General features: G+C 39.7%; 1 protein-coding gene across 1 annotated transcript; it reads left to right on the forward strand.

Annotated features, from left to right (window-relative positions):
• The first annotated feature begins 5483 nt into the window (after positions 1-5483).
• On the forward strand, positions 5484-6855 carry LOC107774959 (F-box protein CPR1-like). Its single transcript, XM_016594625.2, has one exon. The coding sequence runs from the start codon at positions 5496-5498 to the stop codon at positions 6660-6662; it is 1167 nt and encodes a 388-aa protein (XP_016450111.1). The 5' UTR covers positions 5484-5495; the 3' UTR covers positions 6663-6855.
• The last annotated feature ends 13692 nt before the right edge of the window (positions 6856-20547 follow it).

The raw sequence follows: 20547 nt of genomic DNA on the forward strand, positions 1-20547 counted from the left end.
TTAATGGTTCGGTGCCGGAGTGGTTTCCACAAGTGCCTTCATGGACCTCTCGTCAAACATAATCGGTGTGTCCCGATCCCAAACATACCGCCAGTGGTCCGTCAAATGTCCTTCTGTATAATATTCCATCTTCAACCAGCGTGAATCGAGCAGCCTTGGTTCGTAGAACCCTCAATTCTTTAGGGTTCTATGGTAGATTTCCATTCTTTAAGTATTCAATATACTTATTCCTCCAATCCCAGGTTAAGCTCGTGGAATTTATTTCGGCATGCCTCTCCTCGATTACAGATCTCAAAAGTTGAACGATAGTCCCCGAGTTGATCTTATCTTTCTCGATCGATGACCCTAAATTTGTGAGTGCGTCAACCTCACAGGTTTGTTCTCGAGGCACATGTTGTAGGGTCCATTCTTTGAAACGGTGTAGAGTTACCTGTAAAACAGTCCAAATACCTTTGCATCTTATCTTCTCGAACCTCAAAAGTTTTGTTTACTTGGTTCACCACAAGCAAAGGGTCACATTTGGCTTCAATGACTTCTGCTCCCAGGCTTTTAGCTAGCTCGAGACCGGCAATCATGGCCTCGTACTCGGCCTCATTGTTAGTTAATCTAGTAGTTTTGATGCAATGCCTAATAATGCCACCTGTGGGAGGTTTCAGTACAATGCCAAGCCCGGACCCCTTCACATTTGAAGCACCATCTGTGTAGAGTGTCCAAACCCCCGACAACGTACCCGATTTTAACAAGAGTTCCTTTTCAACTTCGGGTACGAGGGTTGGCGTGAAATCGGCCATGAAGTCCGCCAAAATTTCGGACTTGATGGTCGTACGGGGTTGATATTTGATATCGTACCCACTGAGTTCGACGGCCCATTTGGCCAATCGACCCGATAATTCGGACTTGTGCAAAATATTACGAAGTGGATAAGTGGTTAAAACGCATATGGTGTGACATTGAAAGTATGGTCGTAACTTTCTAGAGGCGCTTATTAGTGCAAGTGCTAATTTTTCTAAGTGAGGGTATCTAGTCTCTGCTTCTCCTAAGGTTTGACTTATATAATAAACAGGAAACTGTGTACCTTTCTCTTCTCGAATTAGGACGCCACTTAGTACGATTTTCGATACCGCCAAGTATAAGTAAAGCTTCTCACCTTTCCTCGGAGTGTGAAGTAGTGGTGGCTCGATAGGTACCACTTCAATTGTTCTAGTGCTTGTTGGCATTCCGGGGTCCAGGCGAAATCGTTCTTCCTTTTGAGTAGAGAGAAAAATTTGTGGGTTCGATCTTATGACCTCGAAATGAATCGGCCTAAGGCAGCTATCCGCCCGGTTAGCCTTTGCACTGCTTTCACGCTATCCACGATGGTGATGTTTTCAATAGCCTTAATTTTGTCAGGGTTGATCTCGATTCCCCGATTCGATACCATAAAACCAAGGAACTTGCCCGATCCAACCCCGAAAGCACATTTCTCGGGGTTGAGCTTCATGTTGTATTTCCTTAAGATCTTGAATGTTTCCTGTAAATGAGTCAAATGGTGCTCTGCGCGCAGGGACTTAACTAGCATGTCGTCAATGTAAACTTCCATCGACTTACCTATTTGTTCTTCGAACATTTTATTCATTAGGCGTTGGTAAGTAGCTCCTGCATTTTTTAGCCCGGATGGCATTACATTATAGCAATAGATTTTGTACTTGGTGATAAATGAAGTCTTTTCTTGGTCCTCCGGGTTCATTCAAATTTGATTGTACCCCGAGTAGGCATCGAGAAAAGTAATGATCTTGTGGCCGGCTGTGGCATCGATCATACGATCGATGCTAGGCCGTGGAAAATATAATCTACGCACATTCTAAGTTTTTTTCCCATTTTAGGGACTATAACTGCGTTGGCTAACCACTCAGGATATTTTACTTCCCGAATTGACCCTATTTTGAGAAGTTTAGTTACCTCTACCTTTACAAATGCATATTTTACCTTGGACTGGGGTCTTCTTTTTTGCTTCACCGGTTTGAACCTAGGGTCCAAGCTCAGATGGTGCGTTCTTATTGACGGTGGGATCCCTGCCATGTCTAAATGGGACCAAGAAAAACAATCTATATTATCGATAAGAAACTGAATAAGTTTTTCCCTGAGTTCGGGGGTCAATCCCGTTCCCAGGTATATCTTTCTCTCGGGCATATATTCGATTAATATAACCTGCTCCAGTTCTTCGATCGTAGATTTGGTGGCGTCGGAGTCGTCGGGGACGATGAAATCTCGAGGTGTCAAAAACTTTTCCTCGTCATCCACTATTTCCTATTCTACCGGTTCGGTCGAGACTGGTGGCTGTGATTGCTATTTGGTTTCTTGTCTATCTTTAGTGCTCGATCTTTTCGAGGCCAATGGCGTTGGTATCAGTGTTACCTCATCGACCGCAAACATTTCCTTCACAGCATGTTGCTCCCTGTATACTGTTTTCACGCCGTCCAACGTAGGGAATTTCATTACTTGGTTGGAGGGTCAAAGGCACTGCCTTCATATTGTGGATCCAAGGCCTTCGAGTAAGACATTGTACCTCATATCTCCTTCGATTACGTGGATTTTGGTATTTTGGATGGTTCCAGCTACATTCACTGGTAGAGTAATCTCCCCTTTAGTAGTTTCACTAGCCATATTGAAGCCGTTCAAGACCCGAGCTGAGGGCATGACTTGATTTTGCAAACCGAGAAAGTGCCCTCGGGTACATAACCTCGAGTTCATTTTTCCCCTATGGCTGGTATCTTGGCGTATTTAAGCACGGGTCCCTGTGGAGTATCGACCCCACCGATGATCATATGAATGATATGCAGAGGTTCCTCTTGTTTATCTTTTTTGTTGGCGTCCCTTTCTCTGAAGTGATTCTTGGCTCGGTCACTGAGGAACTGTCGAAGGTGGCCCTCATCCAATAGGCGGGCTACCTCTTCTCTTAATTGTATGCAATCCTCGGTCCTGTGGCCATGCGTACCATGATACTTGTACATCGAATTCGGGTTCCTTTGGGAAGGGTCGGTTTGCATGGGTCTGGGCCACCTAGTATCTTTGATTCTTCCGATCGCCGATACAATGCCCGATGCGTCGACGCTAAAATTGTACTATGATAGCCGAGGTGCCTCTATAGGATCGGCATATTTATCAAAGCCACTCTTGCTCATAAGCCCCCGAGAATTTTGTCTTCGATCACTCCTTTGATTGTTCCAAGCGGAATTGTGCGCTGAAACGTTGTTCATTCGATCAACGACGTATGGTTGATATCGGTCTATATTCGAACTTTTCTCTCTGTTGATGTCCCTCTAGTTTTTAATAGTTGTCCTGTTCTGATGCATGGATCCGGAAAGAGCTCCCAACTGGTCGTCTTCGACCCTAATTTTTGACTGATATCGGTTATGTACATCCGCCCAAGTTATTGCTGGATACTCGATCAAATTTTGTTTCAGCCGACGTGATGCTATTGAACTTTGCTCGTTCAACCCTTAGGTGAAAGGTTGGACGGCCTAGTCATATGTGACCAGTGGCAATTCCATGCGTTCCATTTGAAATCGGGATATGAACTCCCTCAGCATTTCACTACCCCTTTGTTTTACTTTGAAGAGGTCCGATTTCCTTGCTGCGAACATTATGGCACGAGCATGTGCCTTTACAAATGAATCCGCTAACATGGCAAAAGAATCAATTGAATTTGGTGGCAGATTATGATACCAAATCATCGCTCCCTTCGAGAGGGTCTCTCTGAAATTTTTCAATAACACAGATTCGATCTCATAGTCTTCCAAATCGTTAAACTTGATGGCACACGTGTAAGAGGTGACGTGTTCGTTGGGATCGGTCGTACCATTATATTGGGAAATTTCGGGCATACGGAATTATTTGGGGATTGGTTTTGGGGCTGCACTCGAGGGAAAAGGATTTTGTATGAATTTTTTCGAATCCAGCCCTTTTATCATTGGTGGAGCTCTCGGGATCTGATCGACCCTGGAATTATATGTTTCTACTTTTTTTATCGTTGGCTTCGACTCGTTTTGTGAGTTCCTCGAGCAATTTAGTAATTTCGGGAGTAATCCCCGATTGTTGCTCTTTTGACTTCACTATGGCTGGCTTCGTTCTGTGGGTGATTTCTCGAAGCGGATTGGGCTCCGGCCTGCTTTGTACCTGAGTTTGGCTCTGCACTGAGCTATCGCTATTTGTTGGGCTTGTAACATTTCAAAAATTATGCGCAAGCTAATGCCGTTTTCCTCGACGTTATGGGTATCTCGAACTGCAGACCGAGTGCCACCATGAATGATATTTTCGGGTTCAGCACGTAGGTTCGCCTCAATAGCTACATGCGAATTGATATCTATCGGCACTCCGATTTGAGCTCCAATGGCGTTTAAAAGTGATCTTTCGGTACTGGGTGTCAAGTTATTGTTCTCATCTTGAAGACCGACTTCGTTATCGATTGATGAAGCCATTTGATTGGTAGGTAGTCGTTGTTAATCCGAAATCCAAGATATTTTCGAAAACAAGCACAAAACACAATGGCGTATTTTTTCAGATTCGTAAAAAATAACCACTGTTATGCTTAGCCCCACGGTGGGCGCCAAACTGTTTACCCGAAAAATTGGATAGAGTTAAATTTGTGTATGGTTCTAAGGATATATGATATAATTTGATACAAATCGTATAAAAAAATAGAAATACGTATATTCTTGACAATGAGAATGAGAATAGTGAGCAAGAAGAACGAATAAGATAAAGTGAAATAAACATAAGGGGATATCTTTCAATATGAGAAGAAATCTTTTGTTACAATGTCTCCCTCTGCTTACAATCCATCACATCCTTATAGTAGATGGATCCTACTTTATATACAATAAAAAATATGTAGTGGAGAGCCCATGATGTATTGTCTTTTTCCTAATTCCCGCCAGGATTCTCTCCCTTAGTGCGGCTGTAACGGCCTTGTCTGTGAGCTTTGAAACTGACTCGAACTCGATATCGGGTCGAGCCATCGGCCTTGACACGAGCGCGATCCTGACTCGGAGTCTTGATATTCGGGGTGGGTGTTGGTCAGTCTGTGCAACTCCGACAACCTTTTGCTTCGTGGTTGGATTTGATCATGGGCCCGATAATGATACCGAATTAATCCTTGATCGGACTTGGAGCTCGAATCCCGAAGCCCTTTCTTCGGACCTCGACCTGACCTTACGTAGATATCTTTCGATCGAAGTATTATTATCTCGACCAGTCCGTACGACTGACTTAATAGATTTCGACCGCATACAGAATCAAAAATGGTGCCGTAGAAAATCATTTGAACCACAAAAATGAAAAATAAAAACTAAAAAACGTGCGGCTAGTAGGTTGTGATGGAGCTGAATATGCGAGGAGAAGATTTTTGGATCCAATACAAATCAGATAGGAAATCCCCATCGAATGAAGTATTAAAAATGTTAGTACACAGATAAACATCATTCCGAAAAGTGCAATACCTTTGCCAAGAATAAAAGATGGCGGGCGGAATTATAAAGAAATTGCCCAAAGATGTGGTCATTAATGTACTTATAAGGCTTCCGGTAAAATCTATGATTCGACTCAAATGTATCTCTAAAGCACTATACATTCTCATAGGATCCACCACTTACACCAATCTTCATCTTAACCGCACCACAACCACAAAAGATGAATTAATTCTCTTCAAGTGCTCCTTCAAAGAAGAACCACAACGGTTTAAAAATGTCTTGTCTTTTCTTTCTGGTGTTGATAATGGTGGTTTTAATTCTATTCTTCCAGATCTAGATGTTCCATATCTGACCACTGATTATGGAAGTATTTTTCACCAACTTATAGGTCCTTCCCATGGTTTGATTGCTTTGACAGATTCTGATGCAATCGTCTTGCTTAATCCAACTACGAGACATTACCGACTAGTGCCACCTTGCCCTTTTGGTTGTCCAAAGGGTTACCATCGTACCATTGAAGGCATTGGATTTGGCTTCGTCTCAATTTTGAATGACTTCAAGGTTGTAAGGATTTCAGATGTCTTCTGGGATCCTCCTTACGGTTATCCAGAGGGTAGAGATAGCAAAGTTGATGTATATGAATTAAGCACTGATTCCTGGAGAGAACTCGAACCTGTACAAGTGCCTAGGGTATATTGGTTGCCTTGTTCTGAAATGGTTTACAAGGAAGCAGTTCACTGGTTTGCAACTATAGACGAAGTGGTCATTCTTTGTTTTGACATAGGGACAGAGTTTTTTCGCAATTTTAAAATGCCGGGTGCTTGTTATTTTATTAAGCAATCACGTTATGGCCTTATAGTGTTAAATGAGTCTCTGTCGTTGATTTGTTACCCCGATCCAGGGTGTGCAATTGATCCTACACAAGATTTTATTCACATTTGGATAATGAAGGAATACGGTATAGGCGAGTCTTGGATTAAAAAGTACACAATTAAACCTCTTCCTATAGAATCTCCATTAGTTGTTTGGAGGGATCATCTATTGCTGCTTCAAAACAAAACTGGGCAACTTATTTATTATGATGTTAATTCCAATGAAATAAAGGAATTCGATTTACAAGGCTTTGCCAAAAGTTTGAGAGTTATTGTTTACACGGAAAGCTTAACTTCAATTCCAAGTGGAAGCGAGCCTGGTACACAAGTGCAAAAGTTTTAGAGAAGGTTACCACTTTTTTGACATGCTGACTTAGCAGTTTGTTTCTGCAACACTCTTTGGGAAGATTTTAACACTTCTTTTTCTTTTAAAGGTATGTGGCTTGCTACTGAACTATTTTTGCGATGACAAATGCCTGCCGTGTAATGTATTTATTTCTTTTTACTCCAAATTTAGTAAAAACCATTTAACTGTAGTTTTTTTCAATTTGTTTTCACTCATGTAAGTATGTCAATGTATATATTTCTTGTTCCCTAATACCTATAGCTTTTAGTCTCTGTTATTTTGCGTATCTGATAGTCATCGACTTTGGCAATCAAAAGAAGATGTATTTCAATGTCGAGAGACTGTTTCTTAGTCATAACCTAAACCGGTAGGCCATGGCAAGACACCCAACAAGCCACTACTTGCAAGGTAGACCAAATATTGATAACCAACAATAACGAACGAACTGTCTCAGAAAGATCAATAGCATAGATAATATCAACTTTCTAAACAATGAAAGTCTAAAACAAGATACAAAGTTCGAAATACCCCCAATTACACTACTGGAAAATGGGCCAATGGCAATGCAACAGACAAGTAAAACGTTGCCATTGAGCTATTGCAAGTCATGTCGCATGCCAATGTCTCTGATGCAATGGTTCCTCTTTCTGCTGCGACGAGTGTTTTTGCCAACTGAAACAGTTCAAAATCGTTATCATATTGTCTAGTCCAATGGTTATTACGCTATTGCAATTGCTACTTAGGAAATCGCAACGGTTTCTTACCGCTATTGTAACGGTTGTATTTCTAATGCTATGGTTTCTTGTGGACTAGCTACAATCAAGAAAAAGCTATTGCATCTGTTGGAATATGGTAGTGCGACTGCTTTCATAACGGAGCGATTTGGATGACCTATTACAATGGTGTCACGACCCAAATTCCACATAGTCGTGATAGCACCTAACCCAACCCGCTAGATAAGTCAAACAATAGTTACACAATTATAATGAGGATCATAAATAATCAATAAATGAAATAGCTAAACTTTTCATATAATATCCCATGGATTGGTAGTACAAGTCATGAGCCACTACGATTTAGATTTACAAAGTTGGAATGAAAATAAATACAACATCTGTTTGGAATATATGTAAACTGAGTACGAATCCAAAACTACCAAGGACAAGTAGTAGCTATATCCAAAAAGCAGGTATATCTTCAATGCCAGCTTCCGCCATCCACAGTAACTTAGCTCCAAGATCTACACGCAAGGTGCAAAAGTGTAATATGAGTACAACAAATCCCATATACTCAACAAGTATCACAACTAATCTCGGCGAGGTAATAATGACAAGAATTATTAATGACACTCGTTAATAACCTGTTCAATTCCTAAATCTCACAAGTACACAGCAATGGTGCCATATAATCATATAACACAGGTAAAACCATATAGATGCACAAATAGATAACATGCTAAGTCTTGAATCAGTTAACAATCCAGCATATAGAAAAGATATGCGTCCAATATCATCAAATCATCAAACTTGCATATAGAGAAGAAATGCGTAAAGTATAAAATTATCCTTCCATAGTTTAACATAGAGAAGATACGCGAGAAATAGCAATTAATCCTTCAACAAGTTCATATAGACAAGATATGCATAAAATCATACATCCAAGAGTTTGCAAATAGAGAAGAGATGCAAAGTCCAATCAATGACAAACTTAACCAAAATCCACATCAACCAGAAACCCGGCGGTTTCTCAGAACTTGCGTGTACACTATCAAGAGAGAAACATTATAGGGTGACCCTAGGAGGATGGATCCTTATTCAAATATTGTATGGACAACTCGCATGACAATAATAACAACCGCACAGAAAACTCAAGTGCTAATAATAACAATTGCATGAATAATTCATGTGCCAATAATAACAACTGCACGAACAATTCACGTGCCAATAATAACAACCGCACAGACAAGTCACGTGCAATCATAGCTCAGATCCGCACAGACTACTCACGTGCTATCAGTCCAGTCCATATCACATAGAAAGCATATATACAGGAATACATGTTCATGAACAACGGATATTAAATTACATACTCATGCACTAATATAAATGACATACTAAAGTGTATGCGTGTGCGAAGTGTACTACCATAACTCAAATTAAGCAATTTCATCACAAAAATAGTAGTTATCATGTTCAATCAGTGGGTCAACCAATATGTAACCTCTAATATGATCCAATTAGCTCAAAAATGGGTACATAATAACATGAGGCTTAACAATCAATTCAAGGTTTATCGTAGCCTAACCACTGCCTCGAGCATGGATAATACCCTGGTGTACGTACATGGGCTCAACCCATCACATGTGCGCCACCCATAGCACATAGCTATCACTAATAACTTAGAAAACTAGTGCCTCAACCAAGTTTAGTTAAGATACATAACTCAAATAAGCAAACTCAATACTCTACAAATGCCTTGCCGCACAAATCAACCTCTGAACGGCTCGAATCTAGCAACAAAAATAAGTTAATAACATCAAATAATTCCATAAGAACGAAATTCAAACGATAAAGGTCGAATTTTTAATCAAATACTCAAAGTCAACCAAAAATATTAACACGGGCCCGTACCTCAAAACCCGACGAAACTCACAAATTCTGACAATCCATTTGAATACGAGTCCAACCATAGAAGTTTCATCCAAATCTGACTCCGAACTGATTTTCAAAACCCAATTATTGACTTTGGAAAAATATTTGCCAAAAACCCCCAGTATGCACCTTCTTATCTTCCAAGTCAAAACTCTCTTTTCTTCTTTAAGATTCCTTGATTTAGAGATAAAATCAATGATAGATTCATGTTATTATTATAAATTCGAGTTAGATTTACTTATCCCAATGAAATAGATGAAAACTCCCTCAAACATTACCTCATCCCGATCTCCAAAACCTTGTGAGAAAAAAAGTGACTAAATTCTAGAACAAGAAAAAACAAATACAGTAGTTGTCCCATCTAGAATCATACCCAAGATGATTCCAAAACTCAAATTTGATAAACCTAACATAATCCTTGTGAGATTACACCCAAGATAGCCTTTTGAATCACATAATTTGGCCTTAAAATGAGGGATATATGATGTTTTGATATTTTAAAAAAATTCTAAAAGTTTTAGGGACATAGCTGGTATTTTCGTTATTATCGTACCAGAAAATCAGCAAGCACAAAATCCTTATCTTCGCACCCAAAACTCATTCGGAATCTCCTGGATACAAATATACGTATTTCAATCATAAAACACGCTACGAACCTGCTCCCACACTCAAAATACCGAAAAGATGTCTTCTTGACTCGATATTGATCATGGTCAAACTCTCCTTAACTTTACCAGTCTCTCAAACAATGATCTAAAACACAATCGAGACCCTCCGGACCCCATCCAATCATACCAATGAGTATAAAAATATTATTCAAACTTATCCAAAGGCTCAAAACACCCACGAAAATATCGCAAAAAAGAATCAAGGCTCAAACCGAATAAAATTTCTCTTAAGTTGTTAAATCTTCATTCGTTCAAAAGAGTGTGCGAATCACACTTACACGTGTCGGATTACTTCCAAACTTTGCACACAAGTTCAACTCAACTATATAGACCGATTCTAAATCTTGAAATACCAATTGGAGTCCAATAACATCAAAGTCAATTACTGGTCAAACTTATGAACTCTTAAGTTCTTCAAATTACCAACTTTCGACAAATAGTGTCGAATTCTTATAGGAACCTCCAAAACCAAATCCGAACATACGTACAATTCTAAAATCATACGAACCTACTGGAATCATCAAAACCCGATCCCGAGTCTGCTTTTTCAAAAGTCAAACCTTCGTCAACTCTACCAACTTAAAGCTTCCAAATCGACAGTCATTCTTCCAAATCAATCCCAAACAAATCAAAAACGAAAATCGACCATACACACAAGTCATAATACATCATATGAAGTTACTTAAAGTCTCAAACCACTAAATGGAATGCTAAAGCTCAAACGACTTGTCGGGTCATTACATTCACCCCCACTTAAACATACGTTCTCCCTTGAACGTGCCAAGAATCATTCCAAAGCCATCAAATAACTGTATAAACTCACCATACACATACACACGCGTAATCCCATGTCACCTCAATCCATATAAGTCCTTCAGCATAACCTATCTGAAGATTCTTTCTTCAACATTAGTTCATAAACCTTAGAACCCAACATTAGTTCATAAGGCTCAATTCTCGCATCTTTACACTGTATAAGTTTAAACAAGATGCATCAAGCCGTAACCATATTTCAGGATATAATCACACCATGTACCCCAAAAACTCATATACTAATAGTAATATCTTCCGACCACAATAGCTGCTCACTAACAATCCCGGTACCGGCAACATACCTTATATCAAATTAAACCTTGTTTTGAACCTTTGTACACAGCCAATGATGAAAGAAGCATGTAGAAATTCATAACCACTCATCAGATCAACAAGTCGTGGAGCTCTCTAGCTCGCCAAATATCATAGCCAAATTCTAAGCTGACTAGTGACATTACTCTTCCAAACATACCCTAACACAATATAATGGCTCAAACTCTAGGTTCAAAAATCTCATTTTTCCCAATGCTAGCTACTCGACTGATAGTCCACACCAATGACACCAAGATCTACATACTATGCAATCTGTGCACCAAACAAGCAACAACTCAAATGTAACCAACGATGAAAGGAGAACCAAATGAGAGAACCATAAGCAAGATCAATCGATACCACCGCAACGCGCAATGCTATGAACGCATCTCACCGAGGAGAAACAAAACACACAAAATAAGCATAAAGGATCATATCCCAACATAACTCTTATGCGACGCGTAACCCAATCCAAACATACCAGTCCATATGGGTTACCCATTGCCCAAATTCTCATACTCACCAAGCACGTGCATCAACAGTAAGAATGTGAAGTCCATGACCATAACGAATGAGGTAAACATATAGCATCATATACCACAAATAGAAAAAACCCGACCAAGTGCAATAAGCAAGTCGACATATAAGAGCCATCTCGCTCAATCTTTGCCACAAGGCCCAAACAGAACCACATCATGTGTGTAAACAGTTCTCAGTCGCACAACCCATCGTAGCATAAAAGGGTAACACATGGAATATATCAGAACATGAATAAGATCAACACTAGTTGATAATGTACCCCTCAACATTTGTTGTGCTGAGGAAACAAACCCGATCTGATGTAGTATACACATTCTAATTAGGCCTCCCAATAGGCCCCTAAATCAATTCCAATCCTCCTGAGATAGGTAAATAACCTTCCAAAAATCAATAATGACCTATCCATGACACATACCATTTAAGCATCAACAGTCAACAACCAGACAATTACCGTAATACTAGTCAAGCATCCGCAAGTCAAAATACAATGCGCCTTCGGAAATATACACCCTTCTCAAGAGATACCAGATAATGCAACATTCTTCTCAACATTTGGAATCGTCCGTGCTGACTAAAACTCATGAGCTTCCATTCAAAACGGAATCACAACCTTGTACATGCACACCTCAATCCCACACACCGCACCACATCTATCATGCCATTATATGAAAATACGAGATTCCCATTATCAACTCTGAATCACAAGCTGGATACCACTGCATCAGCCAGAAATATTCCATTTGACCATGTCCAAGAGAAAAAACACAACACGCAACATACTCATCATATATGTAGAGGACATTTTTCTCAAGTCGTGGTCGACACAATTGAGAACTCTTTGAAACTCATTTGCACATAACTAAGCCATTAGAACTGAATCCCTTTGACTCAACCAAGTCATGCAATTCACCCAAACTAAGAGTATTGCCACAAAACACCTGTAAAGCTTCACCACACCAGAGGAACCAATCACTTCTATTATTCTGATGATCCAAACCACTACCAAACTGACCCATTTCTTCGACTTCCTCTTGACTTGCCTTAAGGTTTACATTTCTCCTTTCCAGTAAACTACAATCCTTAATCAAAGCTCACCCCAAGAGATCCTAGCATGAAACAACATCGTTCTAAGGCCCATAAACCAAAGGACTGGTAGTAGAATTCATGTGCCAATAAGATTTACAAAACTGATATGAAATAAATACAATATTTGTTTGGAATGTACATAAACAGAATTCAAATCTAAAGCTACAAAGGGTAAGTGATAGCTATATCCGGAACACATGTACATCTTCAGTGCCAGCTCCCGTCATCTACAGCATCTCGGCACATAGATCTTCACGCAAGGTGTAGAAGAGTAGTATGAGTACAACTAACCCATGTACTCAATAAGTATCATAACTAACCTCGGCGAGGTAATAAAATCAAGAATTATAAATGATACTCGCTATCATCTGTACATTCATAATTCGAGCATGTACATAATAGAAAATATAATCAAATCACGAAATCATAGATAAAACCACACTGGTGCTCTCAGTTTTCTCAACGAATTCTGCTCAGTCAATAATCTAGCATATAAGGAAGACATGCAAATAAATCAAGTAACATCCAAGGAAATTGCAAGCCAATACAAAATGCAATAACTAAATATTAATACATTACAACGCGCAACCCGATCCAAATAGATTTCACATCACAACTCTTAGGCCCACATCAGAATCTCAGTAACCGAAACAAACCAATAACCAACTCTCCCAGAGCTCACATCAACCAGAAAATTGTCGATTTATCACAATCCGCGTGTACACCGTGAGGAGAGAAACACGATAGGGTGACCCTAGGGGATGGATCCATGTCCACATGCTTCAAATACAACTCACGTGCTACACAGATAACTCACGTGCTAATAATATCAATATTTTGATCCGTACGGATAACTCACATGTCAATAATCACAATTCGTCGGGCGTGGTCACAGGCATAACAACATAATCCGCTCGATGTGTTCACAGGCATAACAACATAATCCACCCGGCGTGGCCACATGCATAACAACACAATCCGCCCTGTGTGGTTGCATGCATCCAGTCCAAATCATATCACACAGAAGCAAATATACAAGAATACATGTATATGATCAATGAATATCATATTCCATGCTCGTGGATTGGTATAAATTACATGCTAAGGTGTATGTATGTTCAAAGTGTGCTATCATAGCTCAAATCGACAATTTTATCACGAAAATAACAATAATCAAGTTCATTCAGGGGAAAAGCCTCTAAGCAACCTCAAACATGGATCAAATAGTTCAAATCAGGGTTATAAATATGAGAAACAACACAACATAGAGCTTAACAATCAATTTAAGGCATGTCATAGCCGAAGCACTACCCCAAGCATGGATAAATACCCTGGTACTCGCACATGGGCTCTAATCCCACGTATATGCGCACCCATAGCATGTAGATAACACAAATAACTCAGGCAACTAGTTCCTCAAAAAATTTTAGTTAAGATACTTACCTCAAGCAAGCCAAATCAAATACCGAGGAAGCCAAACAATACTCTATAAATGCCATCCCACGCATATCGACCTCCGAACGACTCGAAACTAGCAAAAAGAAACTCAAAATCATCAAATAATGCCAAAGAACATAAACCCAAACGATAAAGGTCGAATCTTTAATCAAACACTCAAAGTGAACCAAAACCCGCACCTCAGAGCCCGACAAAACTCACAAATTTTGACAACCCATTAGATACGAGTCTAGCCATACTTATTTCATTCAAATCCAACTCCGGATTGATGTTCAAAACCCAAGTATTCACTTTATGAAAGATTAGACAAAAAACCCCAATCTCTCTTTTAAATTCATCAATCAAATACCAAAATCGAAGATAGAATCATGTAATATAATCAAATCCGATGTGGTGAAAATCTTCTCCAAGATCGCCCAAAACCGAGCTCCGTAACTCAAAATGTGATAAGATGAGCTCATGGTCCAAAATAGAGTATTTATATGCTCTGCCCAATGGTGCCCTACGTGATCGCGGTGGTACACTCGCGATCGCGAGGCACAAAACATCACACCACCACAATTTTCTCTACGTATTCACGACACTCCCCTTGTGAGCGTGATGAACACCACTACCGAACCTACAGGAACACAGACACAACCACGTGAACGCGAAGAAGAACCCATCAAGACCTACCCAACCTAGCTCAACACTATGCAAACGTGTAGTCCCAAATGCGAACGCGAAGGCTTAAAGCCTTGACCATCACTAACGCTATACCTATTGCACGAATGCGAAGATTACCAGCTCCTAATACTATGCGGTCCCGGCTTCATCCTCGCGATCACGAAGAACAAATGAAGCATTAGAAACCAGCAGTACCTACATGGCTCAAAATTATTCGAAACCCGTCTGAAACTCACCCAAGCACCTCGAGACCCTGTCTAAACATATCAACATGTCCTAAAACATAACACGAACCTACTTGAGGCCTCAAATCACACATAATAACATCAAAACCATGAATCGTATCTCGAATCAAACTCAATGAACTTTTGAACTTTCAATTTCCAAAACTCGTGTCGAACAACATCAAATTAACTCGGAATGACCTCAATTTTAGCACACAAGTTCCAAATGACATAACGAACCTATTCCAACTTCCAGAACAACAATCTGAACCTGATAACATCGAAGTCAACTCCCAGTCAAACCTATAAATTTTTTAAAACTTCAAACTGCCAACTTTCTCCAAATAGTGCCAAAACCTTCTAGAAGCATCCAAATGCAAATCCAGGCACGCGCCCAGGTCCAAAATCACCATCCATACCTAACGAGACCATAAAAACTTCGATTCGAGGCCAAATACATAAAAGACAAACTTGGTCAACTCTTTTAACTTAAAGCTTCCTAATTAGGAATCATTCTTCCGAATCAATTCCGATCAACTCGAAGACCAAAACCTATGATACACGCAAGTCATAACACACCATATGAAGCTATTTATGACCTCGAACCATCAAACTAAATATAATTGCTCAAAATAATCGACCGGGTCATTACATTCTTCCCCCTAAAATATATGTTCGTCCTCGAACGTGCCAAGGGTCGTTCTAAAGCCATCAAATCACCGTATTACCTCCCCGTATGGAATGACCCAACCTATGGTCGCAATAGATAACTGAGACTAAGTGCCGATCATCAATAATCATGCTGATAATCTACTAATCATGAATATAATTGATAAATTGAACAAGCATAAGCATAGCTAATAAGACCTGTACAATCTGGAAAGCCGACAAGGCTAACACAAGCTGACATATAAAAACATACTAACTGGATAGGTGCATATCTATAGGCCTCTAGTAGAGCTGAACTGAACAAGTACTGGACGGAACATGACCTCGCCAAACCCAAACTAGTTGACTGTACACATACAAAAAGATATGTAACTTCGAGAGTACGCGAAGAGACTCCAGCAGCTAGTGGATAGCCTACTGATGTGGCCCAAGCACCTATCTATCTGTACCTACGCAGCATGAAATGTAGCACCCCAGAAGGGACGTGAGTTCAATATGTATAAAGTATGTAGGGTAAAAAGCATATGTAAAGCAAACTAAAGTATGATTGTACGCTGGAAATTTGAATATAAGCTGAATGCTAAACAAGAGTCTAAACTAGCAACTGATCTGGAACCGAACCAAAGTTTAAGCTGAAACTGAACAACTATCTAAACTGGTACATGTCTGTTGTAATGGGCTATATCCCCCCCCCAATAAGGTAATTGTACATCTGAACTGGCCTTATGTATAGTCATGCAATGCAAACTGTAGCTATATACGCGTAAATAAGATGCCTGACTGGTGTTATGGGCTATATACCCCAAGTAGGTAAATATATTATCAATAGCCCCGGCTGGTGTTATGGGCTATCTCCCCCCCAACATATAATCAATAGGCCTCATTGGCATTATGGGCTATCTCCCCCCAACATATAATCAATAATCCTCACTGGTGTTATGGTCTATATCCCCCAACACAATCAGTGTAAGCATGTATGAGGCATAACACATATGGCAACATCATATGGTGAAGGAAACCGTAAAAAGAATCACAAACGTAATCTGATGCTCGTCGTCCATAAGTTGGACGGAGGATCCTATCCCCATTTTAGGGAGAAACAGATCATGTACATGATATACTAAGGTTAATTAACTCACTAGATCACTCTATATTAAATTTAGAACTAAGGAACTCAAGATTTGTCCAACTCGTCAAATGTTTAAAAAATTCGGTAGATTTTTCCCTAAAACTGGATGATCCCAAAAAACTAACAAGCATCAGAATATACACGGGAATGAATACCCTGCCAAGATGATAAAATCTAACTAAAGGATTTTAAATTATCCACAATAGTGTCGAACGATCGACGAAACAGAATTATAAAGGTAATGTCGGCTCATAGTGGCTAACTTGTGACATGAAAGTGTAAATATGATTTAGGAATAATCTAAGCACCAACACACGACAATTAAGAATATATAATATTAAATGAAGCTATTAGGATTATATAGGGGTTAGGTATACATAAAAACATCGAAGGAACGGAAAAAACGGAAGTCTGGATGGCATAGGCCAAATGGGCAATTCGCCAATTTTCTTTTTGTTCTGTTTTGAAGTACCAACCTAAACTATTTTCTTCCATAATTCATATATGGAATTGATTAATATACAAGGATACAATAAATACTGATATTTACCTTGAACAACCCTTAAAAGATCAAGAAGAAAGGCTAGAACATAGCTAAACCAAATAATGCCGAAAACGAAATGAAAACCCTACATACCTCTTGTGTTCTTGCTTCCAAACCTTGTTCCCTTTGATCCACACCCTGACTTATATTTGTATCGCTAAAATATATAGGTGACAAGCTTCCTTATCCACTAAGAGCTTTCCAAAACACGAGTTATAAGGAGAAAGGGGGATGGCAAAGTGTTACATATGTCGTAAGGATCGCGTTGATGTGTTCGTGTCTTGATTTTTAATTGCGGATGATTTTATTGCTTCAACACCATAAAGATGTATTTAGGATGTCTAGAGATACTTTTTAGGTCTGGTTTGGGTCAAAAGGAGCCTTAGAGACGAAGGCTACAACTTTATATGTCAAGATAATCCTCAACCAACCTTATGGGTCCCAAAGGGAGCTGCTTGTGCAATCTCACGAACTTAAAACTATTGCTATATTTTATTTCATAGCCTTGATTAAATATTCTAATGGCAGTACTGCATCTAGGTAGGTCATATTATACCATAACACTTACTTCGGTTTATTATTACTGAGGTTTGCTACCCAATCCTAGGTTACTCTCTCCTTGCTTATCCTTTATGTATAAATCTCTATCCTTTAATGCTTCCTCATTCTATTCATCTTAAGAATGACAGCCTAATATCATCTCATACTTTTGAACTTTTATCCATCTATTGTTGATTCACCTTAATGTTGATCTATAATCTACCCCTAATAACTTGAAACCTCTTACGTAATACATTGTCACTAGGGCTCACATCTCATCGAGGAACATCTGAAGTTATTTGCCTGATCAACCCAGGGATGATACTATACTTCAATAACAGTATTTCATTACATCTCAATGTGATTCATCTTATGGGGGGTATTCTTACCCTGTGTAATTCATGAAATCCCTTCTCTTTGAATCACTACTCAATCGAATGCCTAAACATCATCCTCTTAACATTTATCACAATTTTAATCTTATTCTACTACCAGGGCAGCAATCTATCTCTTCTATATTCTGCAAGTCTTAAACACCTTCGAGTTCATTCAGGCTATACTGAGCTTTCTGTAACTTAAGAAAACCATCAGCTCTCTCGTTTTGTTGGGCTTAATCTCGAAGCCTTACCTATTCCCATAACCTTCTCACCCACCTTTTCTTGTCCTTACTCCGGTCTACCTAAAACCTTATCGCTCTACTATGCTTTAGCTTGCAACCTACACGCATCTATTCATACTACTCGCAACCTTGATTTTTCTTGCTAGCATCATAGGCTTCCTTATGTTATTCTAGAACCTCAAGTGAGATATCACGTCCTCTCTAACTCTAATCTGATGGTAGCCTGATCTTAAATCTATCTTCGAGAAGCACTTGGCACCCTGATGTTGGTCGAACAAGTCATCAATTTTTGGAAGGGGATATTTGTTCTTGATCGTGACCTTGTTCACCTGTCTGTAATATATGAACATACGTAGGTGCCATTTATTTTTCCCAAATAAGACTAGTGCTCCCCAAGGAGAAGTGTTGGGTCCAATGAAATGCTTATCTAACAGATCTTTCAACTACTCCTCTAGTTCCTTTAATTCTGCTGGTTCCATCATGTAAGGAGGAATAGATATTGGTTTCGTACTCGGGACTATATCGATGGGAAAGTCAATTCACATGGAGGAAGACTTGGAAGCCCATTTGGAAATACATGAGGGAACTTATTCACTACTGGAACTGATTCAAGAGTCAGCATTCCCTTAGTGATCATCTTCCTCATCCTAAGGTACGAAATAAATCTATCTTTTGGCGATGTAGAAACACCTTTCCATTCTATAGTTGACCCTTCTAGAAAATTGAACTGGATCGTCTTCGCTCTACAGTCAACATTAGCATATCAACAAGACAACCAATCCATACCAAGTATAACATCAAAGTCAACCATTTCTAACTCAATCAAGTTAGTTGTAGTACTATGGTCGCTAATCACAGCAGTGCAACCTCTAAAAACATACCTAGCTACTACTGAATCACCAATTGGGGTGGCTAGCTCAAAATGTTTAATGGGTTTTGATTCTATCCCAAACTTAGTAGCAACAAAGGAAGTAACATATGACAGTGTAGAACCAGGATCTATCAACACATACACATTATGAGAATTCACTGATAAAGTACCTATAACCATGTCTGGTGAAGCCTCTCGGTCTTGATGACCAACCACAGTGTATGTGCGGTTCTGGGGACCCCCGTGTAGTAAGAGTTCTGCTTAGGGCTCTACGATGGCCCGATGGTGTCTAAAGAACTTGCTCTTACGGGTGTGCTGGTGCAAAAGAAGCTGCAACTGATCTCGCTGCCTGAACTGCCCCTAGACAGGCAATCTCTCATAAAATGGCCTGACTCACCACAAACATAACATGCATCTACACCCAACTGGAATCGGCCCAAATGCCATCTACCACAGTCAGAACACCTAGGGTAAAGTGAACCACCCTAACTAGCTCTAAACTGTGGGGTTCGATCAGATCCCGACCCCTAAAATCGTGAAGGAGTACTAGCGTCTAGCTGCCTAACACTTCGCTATCTACTAGCATCAGATGTCTCACTAAACGAACCTAAAAATCTACCTCTCTTGCTTGAGCTTCTATATCTGTCAGCCCTCTTCTTCTGTTTTCTTTCCTCAAGTGCTAAGGCAAATGATTGAATATATGCAATGTCCATAGCTGACTACATAGATACGGTCATACACTCATTTACTGAGTGCGGACCAAGTCCAATTACATACCTGTGTACCCTGTCCTCCATGTCTGATACAACTGAAGGTGCAAACCTCGCAAAATAATCAAAGTAGAGGTTGTATTTTACAACACTCATAACCCATTGTCGCAATGTCAAGAACTGATATAATCTTGCTCTATGTGTCTGTAGGTAAGTAATGGCAGAGAAAGGCCTCTGAGAACTCCCTCCATGTAGCTGGAGCAGCATTTGCTCCCATAGACACCTTTCACGTGGTATACCAACCTGTTGCTAGATCCTGTAATCTATATGATGCCAATTCAACTGATTCTCTATCTATCGCACACATAACTCTAAGGGCTCT

This window comes from Nicotiana tabacum, chromosome 19 (genome assembly GCF_000715075.1).
Source record: "Nicotiana tabacum cultivar K326 chromosome 19, ASM71507v2, whole genome shotgun sequence".
In the NCBI taxonomy this organism is placed as follows: Eukaryota; Viridiplantae; Streptophyta; class Magnoliopsida; order Solanales; family Solanaceae; genus Nicotiana; species Nicotiana tabacum.